Below are 20,912 nucleotides of genomic sequence, written 5' to 3'. Positions count from 1 at the left end.
TTGTTTTCTTCTGCCAAGACCCAAGTGTGGACTTGTTTGCTTCAGCTACTCTCAAACTCCAGTCCCTAGCAGATAAAGCCCCAAAGCACATCTGTGGGTGCAGGGGAGGGACTTCAGAAACAGGAAGAAGTATGGGAAGGGAAGGAGCGAGTGAAGGAGGCTAGCAAAGGGGTGTGACCGGTCTGCTGGACTTTACGGCCCTGTCCCTGCTGTGTTCCTGGCTGCTCACCCCACCTCTGGTCAGACTGGGCCTCATTGTTCTGGAGAAGGCCGATGTTAGAGATGAGACAGGTTGAGGGTGGGGGTGTGTGTGACACCCGTTGGATTCTGTCTGACGCCTCCATTGTGCCTCTCCGTAGACAGGTGGGCCAATGTCAAGGTGGAGTGTGACCCCAGCTGGCAGCCCTTCCAGGGCCACTGCTACCGCCTGCAGGCGGAGAAGCGCAGCTGGCAGGAGTCCAAGAGGGCGTGTTTGCGGGGCGGGGGCGACCTCCTTAGCATCCACAGCATGACTGAGCTGGAGTTCATCACCAAACAGATCAAGCAAGGTGAGGGTCTGCACGTCTCATCCCTTCCTGCCCGGGAAGCACAAAGCCCCCTCTTTCCTTCACTGCTGGTTTTCTCCCTTTCTCTCCCCACCCTGCTGTACCCCAGAGGTGGAAGAGCTATGGATTGGCCTCAATGATTTGAAGCTGCAGATGAATTTTGAGTGGTCCGACGGGAGCCTCGTGAGTTTCACCCACTGGCACCCCTTTGAGCCCAACAACTTCCGTGACAGCCTGGAAGACTGTGTCACCATCTGGGGGCCGGTGAGACTCTCCTTCCTCATAATAGCACCATAGCACCCCCTCCACCCTCATGTTCCCAGTGCTCCCCAGCCCACACAGCTGAAAAATAAGTGTCTGTCATCAGCCCCGTGTACCCCAGGCTCCTTCCTTCCACAGGACTGGCCGGCGGGGTTAAAGAAGAGCTAATTTTCCAGAAGCCTTAGGCCGCCATGTCAGGCCCATTCTTAGTCTCTCGCCAGCTGTTCCTTCCCACCAGCAGATGGCGTCAGAACCCACACAATGGCGAAGCTGGGCAAGCAAAGCCACTGGGTTCCAGCCCTTGCCCCCCCCCCCCAGGATCCTTCTCAGTTCAGGGTTCTGTCTTCTCAAGAAATCATGGATGATGGTGGCTTTGCCATGCCTTGACTCAGACCCGGGGTGGGTGGAAGAGGAAACTGAGGCAGGTTTTTGACAGAGAAGAGCCCTGAGGCCTGGGCATAGTCTCCTGCTATCACATGCCGTCCTGGGGTCGAAGCGGCAGACCTATTTGCACTAAGGGATTCTATTTAAAAAAAATTTAAGTGATTTGGTGAGCGGCTTCTATGTCCCAGGATTTTCCTGATTAGTGGGATGAATGGATGGTGTGCTGTCAGGGTGGGGCGTAAGGGCAGACACGGTGATGACTGGGAGGCCTCCGGGTCGAGTTCCTCTTCAGCACCTGAGATTCCGGTCTGGACACACCAGCCTCTGCTCTCCCTGGTTCTTCAGTAGTCCCAGGTCTAAGGCCTATGGGTCCGTTTTCACAGTTCAATTACCCAAGATCATCCACCACCCAAAGTAACTAGATAAAGAGTTTCAGAAACAGTTCACAAGCATTAAAGTTTCTTTTTTATGCGTACGGGTGTTTTACCTCTATGGAAGTCTGCATGCCTTTTTCATGCCCGGTACCTGTGGAGGTCAGAAGAGGGCACTGGATCCACTCAGAGCTGGAGTTGTAGATGTTGTGAGCCATCTTGTGGGTGCTAGGAATCGAACCTGGGTCCCTCTGGAAGAGCAGCCAGTATTCCCAACTGCTGAGCCACGTCTCCAGCCTCTGCACAATGGGTTCTTTCGTCCACCTGTGGAGCCCACTCCTCTCTCTCCATCCAACAGCCTGGGACATAGAAAATGAGGCCGGTTGCTAGGAATCGCACAGCACGTTCAGGGTCAGGGTCAGGTCTAGAGAATGGGCTGGGAAACTTGCGGGGAGAGTGAGAGATTTGGGATGAGTCTTCTGTATCGTGTGTCCTAGGAAGGACGCTGGAATGACAGTCCCTGTAACCAATCCTTGCCCTCCATCTGCAAGAAGGCAGGCCGACTGAGCCAGGGCACTGCCGAGGAGGACCATGGCTGCCGAAAGGTGAGGGTGTTTTTGAAACTGCCCAAGGTGGGGTCAGCCCCAGGGGCTCCCTGGGTGGGTGAGGAGAGATGGAGGAAAGTCGCTGCCTTGTCCTTTTGGTTTCTCAACTACTCCTTCCTGAGGGAGTGATAGAGGAGGGACCTTGGGGGGGGGGAGTAAAGGGCCCCACCCCAACTCCGATCTTTCCACAGTCGAGTGCAAGGAAGCCAAATGGTCAAGCCTGGTCTAGTCACGGTAGGAGTAGGCTGTGCAGTGGGCTGGCTCTGTGCACCCCAGTCCTCTCTCCTCAGTGCACCAGTCTGATGACAGAGTGTGCTTGGCTGTTTCCTCTGGAAGAGAGAGGCCACTCGATGGAGAAGGCTTTCTCCTTCCTCATCCTTTAACCCATGGGGCTCCAGCAGAGTTTTGGGTAAAGGAGAGAGGCTGTGAGTTGTGAAGGAGGATCAGTATGTGACGGGCCTTCTCCACCCTGTTTGGCCTGGCCCAGTTGCGAGTAAGTGGTTGTGGAGAGGCTGCTCGTAACTCTCCCTTTGTGGTCTTCTATGCAGTAGCTCCTTGTGGCAGGCCTCAATCCCTTCCCTTTGAATTAAACTCCTTTGAAAGCCCGGCCCCAGCTGAGTTCTCCTCAAGAGGCATGATCACACTTGCCACAGGACAGGGAAGAAGGCTGTCAGGGGCCCAGCCGAGGAGTCCAGGAGTCAGTGAGCTCAGGGCTTAGCTCTGTCCTGGAGTGAGTAGTGAACAGGCGTTTGGAGATCGGCCTGGAATGTATGTGTGTGGATACCGTGTCCAGGGGCAAACACTAGGAGAGCCAGGGGTCTCTGCCTAGGCCTGCTTGGCATCTGGGGGCCTCCCTGATGCATGACAACCACTTGTCTTGTCCTAGCTCCTGGAGCTGTCTCTGCACCTAAGGTGGCCACTTCTCTTGTTGATGAAGGGCTACCCTGGCCTCCCTCCCTCCCCAGGCTCATCCTACCGGACTCCACTCTGCAGAGTCCTGAGGACTACTCAGCCCCCTCTACGTCCTCCACCTCTCCGTAGCTTTTCAGCTCCGGTGTCCAAGCCAGATGCAATTTCTTATTATTATGTTTTTATTAATATTCTTTATTTTGTCATTATTATGCTTGGGTATATCATACGAGGGTGGGACATGCACGTGTCAGTGTGTGCACACAGAGGCCAGAGGACAACTTTTGGGGTCATTTCTCTCCTTTAACCGTGGGATCTGTGGTTCAAACTCAAATCAGTGTGGCAAAGGTGCTTACCCATTGGGCCACCTTGCCAGCACCTGGTTATTTTTATGTATTTATTTTATGGGTAAATGTTTGTGTGTGTGTGTGTGTGTGTGTGTGTGTGTGTGTGTGTGCGTGCACGCACGTGCACGCGTGTGCACATGTGTATATGTGTTCATGTTGGGGCCAAAGGTCAACCCCAGGAGGCTGGCTCCTTTTGAGACAGGGTCTCTCATTGGACTGGGTCTCCCCGGTAGGTTAGGTTGGCTGACCATCAGATCCTCAAGGATCCTCCTGCCTTCTCCTCCCCGATGCTGAGGGTAAAAGCACTCACCGCCACACCTGCTTTTTTCCATGGGTTCTGGGGATCTGAACTCGGGTTCACACGCTTGCTGAGCAAGTGCCTCACCACCTGAGCCATCTCTCCAGCCCCATTGCTTTTGTCTTGTTGTTTTCTTTCTTTCTTTCTTTCTTTCTTTCTTTTTTTTTCTTCCATACTGAGGATTGAACCTAAGACCCATGCTGCTATAAGTGTGTTTTGATCGCTGAGGTATATGCCCAGCTCCTGTATTTCTTGGTTTAAATGCTACTTGCTTCTCAGAGCTGTGCCTTAGGCAGGTCTGTCGCGTTTCCCCCCTGATGCAGCAGTTGTCGGTGTGGTGGGGAGAGCTGAGAGTACCCAGCTGCAGAATTTAGTTCAGGCATTGCTTTCCGGTGCCAAGTCAGTCCCCTATGTCCTGCACACACACAACGGTGTATCCTGATGTCACCCTGCCCAAACATTGGCAGGTAAGGGTGGGATCTTCCTCCCACAGAACCCCTCTTCTGCCCTCTCTCTTGAGCCAGGGTTGGACATGGCATAGCCCATCCTGCTACTGGCTGGGAGAGGACCAAGTGATCTACAGTGATGCCCGGCGTCTGTGTACTGACCATGGCTCTCAGCTGGTCACCATCACCAACAGGTAGAGAGGGTGGACAGAAGTCCTGGTCAGTCCTCTCCCATGACCCTGGTCTGGTGGGATGATATCCTGGCAATCTGCCCAGAGGGACTCAGCACACACCTTTGAGTGTACTCCAGACACTGTGGTTAAGCGATCCCAGAGTAGAGTATGAGAGGGATAGGTTCAAGTTTGGACTGAAGGACCAAGAAAGAAGAGTGTGGGCTATACTGGGAGTCTGGTTGTTGTGTGAGTCCTTTGGATCCCCAGTTCCCTGGGCACATTACTGGCTGTGCACACTACCTGAGCTTCTGGGCTGAGGTATCAGCCCTGTGGTCCAGGGCTTGTGGGAAGCCACTAGTAAGCGTTGCACCTTGACTGGCTTGTTTCCGAAGGTTTGAGCAGGCCTTCGTCAGCAGCCTCATCTATAACTGGGAGGGCGAGTACTTCTGGACGGCCCTCCAAGACCTCAACAGCACCGGCTCCTTTCGTTGGCTCAGTGGGGATGAAGTCATGTATACCCATTGGAACCGAGACCAGCCTGGTGAGCCCTTCACACCCTGTTTGTCTGGCACTGAAGCAGGGAGGCTGTGGTGGACCCAGAGCTGTGACAGGACTTAGGGCGAGACCTTCCCAGAAAGCTGTTCCTTTGTATCATGTGATCTGCTAGCCCTGGAGCCTGGGGCCCTGCTCAGACCTTCGTCACTGCTGTTTGCCAGCTGAGCCTTCTCTGAGCCCCAGTTTCTTCATCTTGAAATGAGGCTAATGGTGCGTTCCTTATAGAGTCGATGTGAGGCTACGTATGTATGTAGCTACGGAAAGGGGTCGCATATGCAGTGTGCACAGCACTTACAGTTACTTCCTGATAGTATCAACTCCCATGTTCATTGTCTCTTTCTTTCTTTTTCTTGAGAAAGAGTCTCATTAAGTAGCTCAGGCTGGCTCTGCAGCAATTCTCCTGCCTCAGTTCCTTGAATACTGGTATTGTAGGTGTGTACCACTTCACCTAGCTAGCTTCAGTGTCCTCCCCCCCTCCTCCTCCTCCTCCTCTTCCTCCTCTTCTTCCTCCTCCTTTTCCTCCTTCTCTTCCTCCTCCTCCTCTTCCTCCTCCTCCTCCTCTTCCTCCTCCTCCTTCTCTTCCTTCTCTTCTTCCTCCTCCTTCTCTTCTTCCTCCTCCTCCTCCTCCTTCTCTTCCTCCTCCTCCTCCTCCTCCTCCTCCTCCTTCTCTTCCTCTCTTCTTCCTCTTCCTCCTCTTCTTCTTCCTCCTCTTCCTCCTCCTCCTTCTCTTCTTCTTCCTCCTCCTCCTCCTCCTCCTCCTCTTCTTCCTCCTCTTCCTTCTCCTCCTCCTTCTTCTCCTTTGTTGCTTTTTGTTTTTTGAGACCAGGTTTCTCTGTGTGGCCCTAGCTGTCCTGGAACTCACTCTGTAGAACAGGTTGGCCTCGAACTCAGAGATTCACCTGCCTCTGACTCCTGAGTGCTGAGATTAAAGCCAGGCTACCACGGCCTGGCTCATAAGTTCTCAACCTTCCCATAATCTAATGGGATACAAAATGAGATAGGCTCAGAAAGGCTGAGTCTCCCCACTCACTGTAAGAAGTCATGGAACTAGGACTCTGCCTCATGCCTTCCCCCAATTTGAATGCTGACACGCCCCGCCCCCCAGAGCTCATCCCTGTAGAGACAGGCTCTTTCTCCTTCTCAGGGTACAGACGTGGGGGCTGTGTGGCTCTGGCCACGGGCAGTGCCATGGGACTGTGGGAGGTGAAGAACTGCACGTCGTTCCGGGCTCGCTACATCTGCCGACAGAGCCTGGGCACACCAGTGACACCAGAGTTGCCTGGCCCAGACCCCACACCCAGCCTCACTGGCTCCTGTCCCCAGGGCTGGGTCTCAGACCCCAAACTCCGACACTGCTATAAGGTGGGGTACCCTATTGGCATGTTGGGGGAGGAGCAGAGGGAAAACGGGAGCAGTGAGGAAGTTCATATGGGGGGACCTGGGGACCGTCATGACCCTGAAGTGCCAGCCTAGACGGCAGACTAGAGTAATTGCTGATGAAGAATTTGTCTGGAGGGCTCCGAGGCTTGATATGTAGTAAGTGCTTAGTAGATGTGTGAAGAGTTGAAGGAGCGAGACCCCAGAGTGTTCTTCAGGATCCCTGGGGAGCCTGATAAAGAGAATCTTCTAGTACACCACGTGCAAGGCCCCGATTTCTATCCCCAGTACCTCTTCTGGGTGCCAAGTGGAGGTTTGGATTTGAAAGGTCTGGGTAAGGCCTTAGTGATTTACCAAACTTGGGAGCCAAAGGTTTGTTCTTGTTTGAAATTTTAATATTTGCTTTTGAGACAGCATCCTGCCCTGTAGAAGCCAGGCTAGCCTCAGCTCTTGGCAATCCTGCCTTAGCCTCCCAAGTGCTGGTAACAGGCATAAGCCGCTATGTCCAGTCTCTTGTGTAGCCCAGGCTAGCCGCAGGCTCGTTATGTAGTTGAGGATAACTTTGAACTTCTGACCTTTTGCCTCTGCTTCCCAAGTACTAGGTCTGCATGTATCTACCACAATGCCTGGCTTCCAAGGCCTTTTCTTACACATAGAGTCTGAAGCTCAAGTCAGGGGGAAGGACCTGTCTTCAGTCAGTTGTGGCTCTGCTGGGATTAGAGCCCAACTGAAAGTCTGAGGATGAGGAGGTCAGGGGCTCTTGCCAGGAGCTGACAGTGTCACTTCCCTTCCTGAGATAGAATTGTCTTTAGCCTGAGGAAGTGGCAGATGCCCTTTGGCCATGGCCACAGCTTAGACATCTGGCTCTGCCCCTGCAGGTGTTTAGCTCAGAGCGGCTGCAGGAGAAGAAGAGTTGGATCGAGGCCCTCGGGGTCTGCCGGGAGTTGGGGGCCCAGCTGCTGAGTCTGGCCAGCTATGAGGAGGAGCATTTTGTGGCCAACATGCTCAACAAGATCTTTGGGTACTGAGTGGGCGTGGTGGCCCCCGCACTTGGGTGGGGGCAGGTGTGGCTGCCAGATGCTGGGTTCTGTCCTGTCAGAAGGTGGGCACTCACATTGCCCTCAGAGGGCAGAGGTGAGGCTTGGAAGGACCTGCTTCTGTGAATGATGCCAGAACCTTCCTGTCTCTTTCAAGTTGCTATGGTCCCCTGGAATCTTAGTGGGAGGCACGGGGGCCACCCACTTATAGGAAACCCTGTTGCTAAGCAGTGTCACACAGCCAGCCACGTCCTTTCAGACACAGTTCCCATCTCAGGTCCACCACCCCCACCCCCGCAGCATGTCGGGAGAACTCGCCCCCTCAGTAAACCATCCTGAGAGACAGAAGGAGAAAAGCTGAAACTGTTCAGGCAAGCGATGAGGATGTGCCCAGATCCTATCTTTGCCACGGAGGCTGACGACTGTAATTTATGGCACATGGCGTTGTAATCAGTTACTATCAGTAAAAAAAAAAAAAAAAAAAAATTCCAAGTGGACCAGGCTCCCTGAGATCTTAATTCCAGGGATATTTCCTCCCAGCGATTAGGGTTTTACACGTGACTGGTAACTACGGCAACGCGTGTTCGCCATTTTTTTTTCCATATCATCACATGAATGCTGTTCACATCCCCCAGCACCCTGTTCCTCATGCATTCGAAGTGTTCTCATGTTGGACCCATGGATTAGGCTGTTTGTTCGATGTCACAGTGACAAAGCACGTTCCGAATCCAGGATTTTTTGAGCTCCAGATCCTTAAATTTCTCCCACCCCCATGACCCAGCAAACTCCCTAAATTCCCCAAGCAGGAAAAGCATGCAGACTTCTGCAGACAAGGTATCTTAGAAGGGGCCAGGGAAGCAGGCTACTGGTTTTTGAGTTAAGCAGGGCACTTACTCCAGCTCTCCTTGTTTCTAGGGAGGGAATTTCAGAGCACACACACACACACACACACACACACACACACACACACACACACACACACACACACACACACACACACACACACACACACACACACACACACACACACACACACACACACACACACACACACCCCTACAGTGCTTTCAGACATCAGTTTGCAGTGTCGACTGAAGCTTCCGCACTGGGGACTGCCCAACAGATAGCTGGCAGCAACTGGGTGCTACACTTGATCCCCAGCATCTCTCACCTCCCTTCTCTTCTGTCCCCTGTCCCCACCCAAGTGAGTCAGAACCTGAGAACCATGAGCAGCACTGGTTTTGGATTGGCCTGAACCGCAGAGACCCTAGAGAGGGTCACAGCTGGCGCTGGAGCGACGGTCTAGGGGTGAGGAGCGGTGGAGGAGGCGGGACAAGGAGGTGGGTGGAGCTTGGTTGGAGGTGGGCACTGGCTGGGGCATAGCTGGGCCTGACGTGGGCAGGGACTTTGACCAGTGTGGGTAGGTTAAAAGTAATCGGGCTATGGACTGGATGCTCGCCCGGCATGGCAGTTCTCAGCTCAGCCTGGGCTACTCGGTTACTTGTTCATACATCCATCCCTCTTAACAGTTTTCCTACCACAATTTTGCCCGGAGCCAACACGATGACGACGATATCCGAGGCTGCGCGGTGCTGGACCTGGCCTCCCTGCAGTGGGTAGCCATGCAGTGCCAGACACAACTTGACTGGATCTGCAAGATCCCTAGAGGTTGGATGTGGTAGTAAGTGGGGTGGGGTGGGACAGATGCTGGAAAAGGGCTTCGAAGCAAGGAATTTGGGGGGACCCGGCTTCCCTCTTGCCTGACGTTTATGGCCCTGCTGTTCTGTAGGTGTGGATGTGCGGGAACCAGACATTGGTCGGCAAGGTGAGGCCCCCCAGGCTACCCGATCTCTTCTCTACTTTTGCCCAGAATAAAACCAAACAGGTCAAGGGTTGCACCCCAAAAGGGACTCAGTTAGTTAGCACTGGACAGCACTGCTCTGCTTTCTGGGTTGTGGAAGGAGGATCAAGACGAGGGCCTGTCCCAGGTTTGTCTTTGCCACTTGCTGCATGCCCTGGCTTTCTCCAAGGGCCTGCCCAGTGGTCTGGTATCTCCTCCCACCCCTGTTGCTGCTCCCACAGGCCGTCTGGAGTGGGTACGCTTTCAGGAGGCGGAGTACAAGTTTTTTGAGCACCACTCCTCGTGGGCGCAGGCACAGCGCATCTGTACGTGGTTCCAGGCAGAGCTGACCTCTGTTCACAGCCAGGCAGAACTGGACTTCCTGGGGCAAAATATGCAGAAGGTGGGCGTGAGAGGCAGCAAGGAGTTATGTGCTGGGAAGGGGCCAAGCACAGGGAAGCCGCTATCCTTTACCTGCTTCCTTTCCCAGTTGTCCTCAGACCAGGAGCAGCACTGGTGGATCGGCCTGCACACCTCAGAGAGCGACGGACGCTTCAGGTGGGAGCACTAGTGCTCGACAGGTGTGAGAGCGGGCGCTCGTGTGAATGGCTGGCTGTGTCCCCAAGCTAGAAGTGTCCAAGCTGGCCACACACAGAGAAACCTGCATTTGAGTTCAACTCTGCTCCTCACCGGCTGCACGGCTTTGAAGGATGAAGTGATGTGTTTGTGGCCTTCGTTTTCTTATCTGAAGGTCGAAGTAGTGAGACCTGTCTCGCTTGCCTGGCATCCTTGAGACCTTGGGGTTGATTCCTGAACTACGGAACAAATACTTTAAAATTCCAACAATTTGTACATGCATGCATGCATACATACATACATACATACATACATATATACACGCATACATATATATGATTATATAGTTATATATAGTTATATAGTAATACAGTTATTATTTTAGGTATTTATTTATTTTGAGACAGGGTCTCACTATATAGCCATGGTTACCTATGTAGACCAGGCTATCCTTGGACTCACAGAGATCCCCCTGCCTCTGCTTCCCAGGGGCTGGGATTAAAGGCGTGTGTTACCATACCTAGCTTTATTTTATTTTTAAAAGTTAATCATCACTGTATTATTCCTTTAATACTTTTTAAAAATTAAAAAAATTTTCTGTCCAGGAACTCACTCTGTAGACCAGGCTAGCTTCAAACTCTCAAAGATCCGCCTGCCTCTGCCTCCTAAATGCTGGGATTAAAGGCATGTGCTACCACCACCCAGATTTCTTTACATATTTTTAATTTTTATTGATTTTTAAATGTGTGTGTGTGTGTGTGTGTGTGTGTGTGTGTACACAAGTGTGCTGATACCTACAGAGGACACCAGATTCCCTGGAGGAGCTGTGAGCCACCCACGTGTGTGTGCTGGGAACTGAACTGTAGCCCTCTAGAAGAGTAGTACACACAGCTAAGCCATCTCTCCAGCCCCTCAATGATGGCGCTACTTTCTAACTAGATGTACAATTCTTTGCTCCAGAATGCTATTGCCTACATAACATGTAAGTTATTTACAGAAGATACCAGCCTGTCCAGCTTATGCTGGTTATTGTATCTGCTATTGACCACCTGGTTGTTGCTTCCTACTCTGGAGACCCTGGGAGCATGTGGTGTGACAGGTCATAATGTCACTACCAATTCCCAAAGTCAGATCTACTAAAATAGAGCATCCGTGTCCTTAAGATACAAGACCTAGCAAAAAGGCCCTGGATATCACAGTGTTCTGTTTGACAAATTTTTTTATTTCATGAGTTCTTTATAGCTGTCTTCAGACACACCAGAAGAGGGCATCAGATCCCATTACAGATGGTTTCGAGCCACCACGTGGTTGCTGAGAATTGAACTCAGGACCTCTGGAAGAGCAGTTGGTGCTTTTTTTTTTTTTTTTTTTTTTTGTCGGAGCTGGGGACCGAACCCAGGGCCTTGTGCTTGCTAGGCAAGCGCTCTACCACTGAGCTAAATCCCCAACCCCAGATAAATCCCCAACCCCCAGTTGGTGCTCTTAACCACTGAGCCATCTCTCCAGCCCCCAAAAGCAATTTTTAAGTCCTCACTACATCATCCAGCATCTATATAGTGGTGGCACTCTTCTGTCATACCTGGGGTCACATTATAAACAAAACTGGCCAGGACATGGACAGAGCATATGCTGATCTACAAGGGGACTCTAGTCATGCCTTACATGAACCAGGGCATTTGAGGTAGAAAGACCAGGGATTGGTCTCCACCAATCCAGGAGCTTCTTTGCTGCAGGGTTTTCAGGCATCTGAGAGAGGTCGGAGGCTGTAGGTCTCCGGCTCTGTGTTCCTTCAGCCCTATTCCTACTGTCTGGCTTCCAGTGCTGTATATGGAGGAGGCCTAACCTGTGTTCTGTGACTCTGTAGGTGGTCAGATGGTTCTGTTATAAACTTTGTCTCCTGGGCACCGGGAAAACCTCGACCCATCGGCAAGGACAAGAAGTGTGTGTACATGACAGCTAGACAAGGTGAGTTTAATGAGGGCCAGAGAGGGTGTTATCAGCATGAAGGAGGGGCTATAGTTAGGGATACGTAGGTAGGGGGGTTGAGGGCTGGAGAACTACTCTCTTCTTTCTGTGAGCAAATCCAAGAAGGGATACATATATCCAAGGATCAACGGATGGTCCGCAGCTCCAAGGACACAGAGCTTGAGCTCAGCCCATATCCTCTGGGCATGGGACCAAGAGTGCTGCCTGCCCTGCCCTCCCCTAGGGTAATGGTTCTCTTCCCCCTTCACAGAGGACTGGGGGGACCAGAGGTGCCATACAGCCTTGCCCTACATCTGTAAACGCAGCAATAGCTCTGGAGAGACTCGGCCTCAAGACCTGCCACCATCAACCCTAGGAGGCTGCCCCTCCGGCTGGAGCCAGTTCCTCAACAAGGTAGGGGTTGGGAAGGGACACAAAGAGAGCCAGGGGAGAGGGTAGGAACCGGTATTGGCCAAGCCTCAGGTGCCCGAGCTGACCTTTTGTCTGCGCCAATGAGAGCGAGGCTCCTTGGAAGGGTGGCTCAGGGTGTGTGACACTTAGGGACAACTTAGGGACCGAAGTTACCTAAATACTTTTCGTGAGTTTTCTAGACCAGCGGTTGTCAAAAGCCTTTTGATAAGGAACTCTATTAATAAAACAAAATATCGGGCGTTCGTACCCAATCTGCATGTGTAAATATGTTATTTATGTGTATGTGCATGAGCATGCAGACAACATTTGTAGTTACTTCTGTACTATGAGACTATCATCACATGGAGTCAAATGTGCACGAGAACAGAACTGAGAACACGTAAAGATTAAAAACAGTATCTTTAAAAATCCCTCATTAGCAGAATGAAAATGTGTTTGGGCCACATGATGGGTCAATTACAATAATTAATATTTATGCAGTTTTAATAAGAGCATCTGATTGCATACATCTCATTCTCCTGTTCTGCAATATACAAAATCCATTTCTTTTTCATTTAAGTTTCCCCCCCCCTCTGGTACATAAAAACACAAAATTGATAGATATTTGGGGGTGCTGCTTGATACTTTGGTAATTGATACATTGTATAATGCTTCAATTAGGGTAAATGCATCTGTCTTCTGGAAGTCATAATCTTGCTTTAAGAGAAAATCACCCCAAGTCCTTCCTTCTAGCTGTGTGAAATGCTCAGTATGTTCTGTCCTACGGTTTCCTCACCACAGGTCATTTTATCGTGCGGTTGGTCACCTTACCGCACGCTAGCACAGAACAACTAGATTGGACATAACTGTTCTTCCGTACGCAGTGGCCAACCCACCCCTGGCCCCATGGTGTCCACTGACCAACGTTTTGTTCTCAACTCTCTTTTTTTCCCTTTTTGATTTTTCAAGACAGGGTTTCTCTGTGTAGCCCTGACTGTCCTGGAATTCACTCTGAAGACCAGGCTGGCCTGGAACTCACAAAGATCCACCTGCCCCTGCCTCTGTCTCATGAATGCTAGCATTAAAGGCATGCACTGCCGCCATCACCTCTTCTGAGACAGGGTTTTGTGTAACCTAGGTTAGCCTTGAATTCACTATGTAGGTGTGGGCGACTTTGAACTTTTGACGGCCCACATGCAGGGAATGCTGGGAATAGAACCTAGAGCATCTGCATGCCAGGCAAACACTTTACCAGCTGAGCTATGTGCCCAAGCAGAGGTTAATTTTCGCATGTTTATGTGGCCAGAGGTTAACCTTGAGTATTTTCCAAATGGTGCTGTGTCTTATATACAGAGACGGGGTCTCTCACATAAGCCAAAAGCTTGCTGATTTGGCCAGTCTAGCTAAGTGGCTTACCCTAGACACTCTCATCTCCTGAGTGCTTTTGTCACAAGCAGCCCCCAAACTTAGAGCATTCACCTGAGTGTTGGGGATGCAAACTCTGGTTCTCACATTTATCCAGTAGGCACTTTATCTGTCTCCACATGTGGGTGAAATCATGCTGTGTTTCTTTCTGTGTTTATTTTTAAAAATTCTTTTCCTTTCTATTTTTTTTTTTTTTTTTTTGTATTTTATGTCTGCATGTATTTGTGTGCACCTCTTGTGTGCAATACCCATGGAGGCCAGAGGAGGGCGCGAGAGCCCTCGGGACTAGGGTTACAGAGGGGTTGTGAGCTGCTGTGTGGATACTGAGATCCCAATCCAGGTCTTCTTCGGGAGCAGCAGGTCCTGAGCCCTTCTTGCCACCTGAGGTTTTGTTTGTTTTTTTGTTTTTCTCTTGACAATTTTTAGAAAATTGTCTCTCCTAGTGTTTTGAAGTTGGGCATGATGGCACATACTTGTAACTCAGACTCTGGGAAGCTAGAGGATGGTGGGGGACTAGTCCAGCCAGGGCCACAAGAAGAAACTTCTCAAAACAAAAGCCCAATCAACAACAAAACTCAACAAACAAAAAGTAGGAAGGACTTAGGGGTTTGGCTCATTGGTGCTTGCCTAGCATGTGTAAGGCCCTTAGTCAGTCAGACATACAGACAGACAGACACACAGACAGACAGACACACACAGAGAGAGAGAGAGAGAGAGAGAGAGAGAGAGAGAGAGAGAGAGAGAGAGAGAGAGAGCTCAGTTTGTAGTATTGGCTGTACCAGCATGAAGACCTGAGTATGGTCCTCAGAACTCCCAGACACAAAACAAAAGGCATGCATGAGCCCACATCTAGAACCCCAGTTTTGAGGAAGCAGAGGCAGAGGGATTCACTGGTCGGCCAGCCTAGCCTAATCAGGGAGCCGAAACCAATGAGAGACCTTGTCTCCAAAACCAAACCAAAGCAAAGCCAAGCAAGGGGAGCAGCACCTGAGGAGCAAGGGTCCTCCAGCCTCTGCAGCTCACGCACGTGTTCATGTACGAGCCACCGGTGGTACACGCTGGCAATCCCAATACTGGGGAGGCTGAGGCAAGAAGATTCCGAGTTCCAGGCCAGCTTGGGCTACATAAAAGACTCAGTCTCAAATAAACAATACCAAGCTCCCCACTCACCATCACCAGAGCTTGGGCATGTGTGACTTCTGTGCCAGGACGGGAGGGCGGGGCTTTGCCCAGGGAGATCCAGATGCCCTGTGTATGAAAGGCCTGAGCATCCGCTGCTGAGGGCTACCCAGCAAGGGCTTCTGGGTATGTGGACCAGGGACGTAGAGCTGGGTATCAATTACATCCCCTGCCCCACAGTGTTTCCGAATCCAGGGCCAGGATCCCCAGGACAGGGTGAAATGGTCAGAGGCACAGTTCTCCTGTGAACAGCAAGAAGCCCAGCTGGTCACCATTGCAAACCCCTTAGAGCAAGGTAGGGTCAGCCTACAGGGGGGGGCTCTGGTGTCTCCCCACAACTGGCTACAGCAGAGCAAACAGGGGCCACCCCATCACTCTTTCCTTTCTTCTGGGGGACTGTAGCGTACATCACGGCCAGCCTCCCCAACGTGACCTTTGACCTCTGGATTGGCCTGCATGCCTCTCAGAGGGACTTCCAGTGGATTGAGCAGGAACCTCTGCTCTATACCAACTGGGCACCAGGAGAGCCCTCTGGACCCAGCCCTGCTCCCAGTGGCACCAAGCCGGTGAGGACGCACATCACCGTGCTTTTCTCTGTCCCTGTTACCCTCTCCCCTGCATCCCCCCCCCCCTTCTTCCAATCTCAGCTCTCCTTTGATGGGCCAGCCACTGGGGTTCCCCTAAGTAGCCTCTTCCCCCCAGACCAGCTGTGCGGTGATTCTGCACAGCCCCTCAGCCCACTTCACTGGCCGCTGGGACGATCGGAGCTGCACAGAGGAGACGCACGGCTTCATCTGCCAGAAGGGCACAGGTACAGGCCGATGCTGCACAGAGACACTCCCACGCGGGCTGGCTAGCTGCTCTGGGCGGGGCCAGAAGGAATCAAATATTGTTCCTCTTTTCAGGGGCCCTAGAGGTCCCTTCAGAGTCATGCATCCACTTGGGGGGCAGGTGGCGTTAGGAGGAAGGTTGTGTGTGTCTAGGGTCAGAACCCCTAAGGTTCAGCATTACGGTGTCTTCAGCTCCCTCTGTTGGCCAATAAAAATCTCATTGATAAGGGTGGTGACTGGACATCCCCATCCCCAGTGGAGACCTGCTGTGAGCCTGATGTCTGGTTTTTCCTGGCTTAGTCTCATACCAGGGAATGGGGTAAAGGAGGCGGGGCCTAGACTGAGTCCTGCCCCCTTTCCCCCGTAGACTCCTCGCTGAGCCCATCCCCGACAGCAGCACTCCCTGCCCCAGGCACTGAGCTCTCCTACCTCAACCGCACGTTCCGGCTGCTGAAGAAGCCACTGCGCTGGAAAGATGCTCTCCTGCTGTGTGAGAGCCGGAATGCCAGCCTGGCACACGTGCCCGATCCCTACACCCAGGCCTTCCTTACGCAGGCTGCCCGGGGGCTGCAAGCACCACTGTGGATCGGGCTGGCCAGTGAGGAGGTAGGCTCTAGGTCAGGATTTTGCCTCCCCTACCGCCACCCTACCTTCTGCCTTGATTTCCTTTCCTCCCTCCACCTTAAGAATCCGTTCCCTTTCTTCTCACTTATGGCTACCTAATACCCAGGGCTCAAGGCGGTATTCCTGGCTCTCGGAGGAGCCTCTGAATTATGCGAGCTGGCAAGACGGGGAGCCCCAGCACACAGGGGGCTGTGCCTATGTGGATGTGGATGGAACCTGGCGCACCACCAGCTGTGATACCAAGCTGCAGGGGGCAGTGTGTGGGGTGAGCAGGGGTGAGTACCACTCGCTACGGCCAAAGCCTGCGCATGTGCAGGTGGTCCAGGGAGGATGTTCAGGCTACATCCTCAAATCCTGCACTCCAATAGGGCCCCCTCCTCGAAGGATAAGCTACCGCGGCAGCTGTCCTCAGGGCCTGGCTGACTCGTCCTGGATTCCCTTCAGGGAGCACTGCTACTCTTTCCATATGGAGCTGCTGCTGGGCCACAAGGAGGCACTGCAGCGCTGCCAAAGAGGTGGGTGAGAGAAGGCCAGCCCAGATCCGGGACTCGGAGGCCCGAAGGAGCTTCACCTCTGCCTGTGGGCACTTATCTTAAGCTCCCTCTGGCTTTTTAATACACAGACATGTGCAAAATAATCCCACAGTCTAGATTGGTGCCGAGATTCACACCATCTTGCACTTGGGCTGCCAGAGAAGAGGGCTGGGGTTGCTGTGAATGGGCGCGTGGGTTGGGGGGAGGAGCTCTATCACCATAAGGGGATTCTGCATGTTCTGACATGGGCTTTCTTTGTGTCCAGCTGGTGGGACAGTTCTGTCCATTCTTGATGAGATGGAGAATGTGTTTGTCTGGGAGCACCTGCAGACCGCTGAAACCCAGAGTCGGGGTGCCTGGTTGGGCATGAACTTCAATCCCAAAGGTGGGCGCTCTGTGTGGGGAAAGGGAAGGGACCAGGACTCAGGCTGCGAGAGAGATGGAGGTTAATGAGAACCTATTCCCCTTCCCACACCTTCCCAATGGCTTCCTTCCACAGGAGGCATGCTGGTCTGGCAAGACAATACAGCTGTGAACTATTCTAACTGGGGCCCCCCTGGCCTGGGCCCTAGCATGCTAAGCCACAACAGCTGCTACTGGATCCAGAGCAGCAGCGGACTGTGGCGCCCCGGTGCTTGTACCAACGTCACCATGGGAGTTGTCTGCAAGCTCCCTAGAGGTAAGCTAGGATCTCAGAAGGCACATGCTCAATCCACAGCTGGACTCACAGCTGGGCACACAGTGGGGTCCACAGCTGGGCTCACAGCTGGGCTCACAGTGGGGTCCACAGCTGGGCTCACAGCTGGGCACACAGTGGGGCCCACAGCTGGGCCCACAGCTGGGCTCACAGCTGGGCGCACAGCGGGGGGGGGGTGCACAGCTGGGCCTAAGGTTACATGGTATACAGGGGCACCTGCTTTGGGTGGGAGGGCATCAAGTATGTTAGTTTGTATCCAACAAACACAGGGCCTTAACTTTCCAAAGTGCACAGCAAGCCCAGAGACCAGCAATCTCCATCATTCTATAGTGGTTAGAGTCAAGAGATGATCAATTCCTGTACACTCACTTCACAACTCTGGGGCCTGGGGAGATGGTCCAGTTGGCAAAGTCCCCCAAGCATGAGGATCTGAGCTCAGATCTCCAGCACCCCAATACAAGCCCAACATTCAGTGCCCACATCTGTGATCCCGAAACAGAAGGGGACACGCGTGTTTATGTTTTATGGGTCCTTGGAGCTCATTTGTCAGCCTCTCTAGCTGAGTCCATGAGCTGCAGGGTCAGCGATAGACTCTGCCTCAAAACAACCAAGGTGGAGAGCCATCCAGGAAGACACATTGACCTCTGACCTCCACACACATGCACACTCACAAGTATCTGCATGTACACACGCAATGCACTCACCTACAAACACACACACACACACACACACACACACACACACACACACACACACACACATGAACATACCCCTGTTCCGTCTGAGGCAAGTCTTTGAACTCCATGGCCTCAGCTTCCTTCCTCGTATATGAATCGGGAATAATAGCCAGGTCCTAGAGTCACAGAAGGTTCTGAGGGTCTGGGAAAGCAGTTCCCAGGTATTTATTTAAACGATGACTATGGTTTCCATGAGGACTGACTGTGATTCTCTGCCTATTCCCTCTTCTACAGTGGAGGAGAACGGCTTCCTGCCAACAGGTGAGTGGAGGGAACGAGCCCTGGCCTGGCTCTTTCCCTGGCTCCTCGGTCCCTGTGGGCATGACTGTGGCCTGGCTTGATGGGAACTCCCCGCCTCCATCTCAGCAGCGCTTCCTGAGAACCCGGTGGCCCTGGTGGTGGTGCTGACCGCGGCAGTCCTACTCCTCCTGGCCTTGCTGACAGGGGCCCTCATCCTCTACCGGCGCCGACAGAGTGCGGAGCGTGGGTCTTTTGAGGGGGCTCGCTACAGTCGCAGCAGCCGCTCCGGCCCGGCAGAGGCCACCGAGAAGAACATCCTGGTTTCTGACATGGAAATGAACGAACAACAAGAATAGAGCCAAGGGCGTGGCCAAGGGCGTGGTCAAGGTGGAGCCGGAGCCGGAGCTGGAGCTAGGGAGGCTGGGGCCCCGGGTCAGCAGGTCCCCATCACCCACCTCTGGATGGCAGCTCTTGGGAGTTGCTGCTGGGTCCGGGGGGCTTAACTTGCGATGGGCGGGGGTACCCGGCCTTCCATAGAGGCTAGGCTGAGACTTGGCAGTGGGGCATGTCCCCTTTCTCCTGGGCCTGGACCTGGACCCCCATGGTAACTGGAGGCAATATGAGAAGGGACATGAGCTTATTCATGCCTTTTCCTCCCCGGATTCCTGAGCCTAAACCTGCTGACCTGCAGCCTAGGACTCTGTCCTCTTTGTAGGCCTAGAAAGCCTGCCCCGCGCCTTGGGGTGGCTCTCTGTCATCCCTCCTACTGGGCTACATCACATCAGCTCTGTCTCCTCACTCTGCCCTCGTGCCTTTTTTTCACCCAGTGCCTCCTTCTGAGCCAAGGCCCTGGGATTTGGGCTCTCTCTCTCTCTCTCTCTCTCTCTCTCTCTCTCTCTCTCTCTCTCTCCTCTCTCCCTCTGGGTGGGGGTCAGCTGAAGGGGCTGGCCAAGCATCTGTCACTCCTGTGCCTGCTGGAATGGACCTAGGGTATGGCAGGAGGGAGCCGAGCTAGGTGGCTCAGGGCACCGGTGTGATGTGTGCTGGAGTAAAGACGGAGACACCTCATCCACTCACGGTAGTGTCACCTCCTGCTGGTCCCCTGTGGGGACCAAAATAAGTTCCCTAATGTCTCCAGCTTCTGGCTCTGGTTTGGAGAGAGGGAAGAGGGGTGGGGGGTGGGGCAGGGCTAGGCTGGAGAAGCTGTAGCCTGGGACAGAACCAGGTGACCAGCGCCCGGCTCCTGGAGCCACTCAGCACCTTTTCAAGAGGGGAGACCCAGCCAGGATGGAGAGTGCCAGTCCCCATGTCCCAGTGCGGGGCAATGTGAACAAAAACTCAAAGACAGACCTTCTATTGTAGTTCTTGATTTCCTAAATGTGCTATTATTGTTTTGTCTTTTTTTTTAAAAGAAGGAAAAAAAGAAAAAGAACAGCAAACAAATAAAAAAAACCTTCCAGAGGCTTGAGAACTCAGTGTTTCCGCCTCCTCCTTTGCAGAGTCTGACCCCCATGTTCCTCCTGCCAGGTTGTTTCTGCAGCCTGCCATTTTGCCTCCGAGTCCTTGGAGGCATGTAAACTGGGGCACCTGAGCTCACTGTCCCATCGGCTTGAATAGGGGACCCACCTCCTAGGGTGGGGCAGTTGGAAGGATGCTGGAGGATTAGGTGAATGTCCTTGCCAAGTGCCTTTGAGTGCATGCGGTAAGCACTCCATAAATGCTAAGTGCCACTCTTTATTTCTAAAATTTTTTTTTGTTATTATGTGTGTGTGTGTGTGTGTGTGTGTGTGTGTGTGTGTGTGTGTGTGTGTGTGTGTGTGTGTGTGTTCAGAGGACAACTTGCAGGAGTCAGTTCTCTCCTTCCACTGCTGTTATTTTCTGCCATGGGCTTTGAGGAGGGTCCTGGAGTTGTCCAGCCAGCCCTGAGCAGGGCAGTTCCTTAGCACCACTCTCCAGAGGCTCCCTGCCATGCCTGTGTTCTGCCTGCTAGAAACCTCTCCTCTTCCTCTCCACTTGGACTCAGCAGATGTGTGAGTTGGAGACACTTAAAGGAACAAGGGAAGGACCAGGCCAGAGAAGAGGGGTGGAATGTGTGAGGGAGGACTGAGCAGACTGAATGGGGAGGATCTCACCATGGGGAGGGAGACTGAGCCTCGAAAGAGGTGTGTGTGTGTGTGTGTGTGTGTGTGTGTGTGTGTGTGTGTGTGTGCATGCACGCGTGCGCACAACAGCAAGGTGAATACCTGGACCAGAGTGGGAGTGGAGGGTCCTTAATGTCTCAGAGGACCAACAGGGTGACGAAAAGAGTGTGGCCGAGTGGGTGAAGGCCAGGAAGCCGTGACGCAGTGGACATTGGTGAAGAATGTTGTCAGAGGGAATGGCTGATCTGACCTTTAACAAGTTCATTGTGACCAGGGTAAGGGACACAGACAATGGATGGGAAATGGGGGAGTGAAAGCAGGAAGGCCACACAGAGGAAGCTCTTGCAATAATTCAGTCCTCAGAAGATGGCGTAGAGGCCTTGTGTGTTCTCAGGCTTGCCCTGTC

At 52.8% G+C, this 20,912-nt stretch overlaps 1 protein-coding gene across 1 annotated transcript in view; it reads left to right on the top strand.

The window, feature by feature from the left end:
- The window catches only part of Mrc2 (mannose receptor C type 2), a 61,079-nt gene extending 41,243 nt beyond the window's left edge, over positions 1 to 19,836 (top strand). Inside the window, exons 7-30 of the mRNA XM_032913619.1 lie at positions 360 to 548; positions 655 to 809; positions 2,059 to 2,166; positions 4,245 to 4,360; positions 4,732 to 4,880; positions 6,039 to 6,256; positions 7,150 to 7,292; positions 8,514 to 8,616; positions 8,838 to 8,976; positions 9,098 to 9,133; positions 9,391 to 9,551; positions 9,639 to 9,706; positions 11,589 to 11,689; positions 11,961 to 12,103; positions 14,885 to 14,999; positions 15,107 to 15,270; positions 15,407 to 15,515; positions 15,902 to 16,140; positions 16,265 to 16,433; positions 16,527 to 16,673; positions 16,957 to 17,076; positions 17,191 to 17,370; positions 18,360 to 18,386; positions 18,495 to 19,836. Of these exons, the coding sequence (XP_032769510.1) occupies positions 360 to 548; positions 655 to 809; positions 2,059 to 2,166; positions 4,245 to 4,360; positions 4,732 to 4,880; positions 6,039 to 6,256; positions 7,150 to 7,292; positions 8,514 to 8,616; positions 8,838 to 8,976; positions 9,098 to 9,133; positions 9,391 to 9,551; positions 9,639 to 9,706; positions 11,589 to 11,689; positions 11,961 to 12,103; positions 14,885 to 14,999; positions 15,107 to 15,270; positions 15,407 to 15,515; positions 15,902 to 16,140; positions 16,265 to 16,433; positions 16,527 to 16,673; positions 16,957 to 17,076; positions 17,191 to 17,370; positions 18,360 to 18,386; positions 18,495 to 18,721 (3,326 nt within the window). The 3' untranslated portion in view covers positions 18,722 to 19,836. The remainder of the gene's footprint in view (positions 1 to 359; positions 549 to 654; positions 810 to 2,058; positions 2,167 to 4,244; positions 4,361 to 4,731; positions 4,881 to 6,038; positions 6,257 to 7,149; positions 7,293 to 8,513; positions 8,617 to 8,837; positions 8,977 to 9,097; positions 9,134 to 9,390; positions 9,552 to 9,638; positions 9,707 to 11,588; positions 11,690 to 11,960; positions 12,104 to 14,884; positions 15,000 to 15,106; positions 15,271 to 15,406; positions 15,516 to 15,901; positions 16,141 to 16,264; positions 16,434 to 16,526; positions 16,674 to 16,956; positions 17,077 to 17,190; positions 17,371 to 18,359; positions 18,387 to 18,494) is intronic.
- The last annotated feature ends 1,076 nt before the right edge of the window (positions 19,837 to 20,912 follow it).

Source organism: Rattus rattus, chromosome 9, assembly GCF_011064425.1.
Source record: "Rattus rattus isolate New Zealand chromosome 9, Rrattus_CSIRO_v1, whole genome shotgun sequence".
Classification (NCBI taxonomy): Eukaryota; Metazoa; Chordata; class Mammalia; order Rodentia; family Muridae; genus Rattus; species Rattus rattus.
This window is presented reverse-complemented; position numbering and strand designations above follow the sequence as displayed.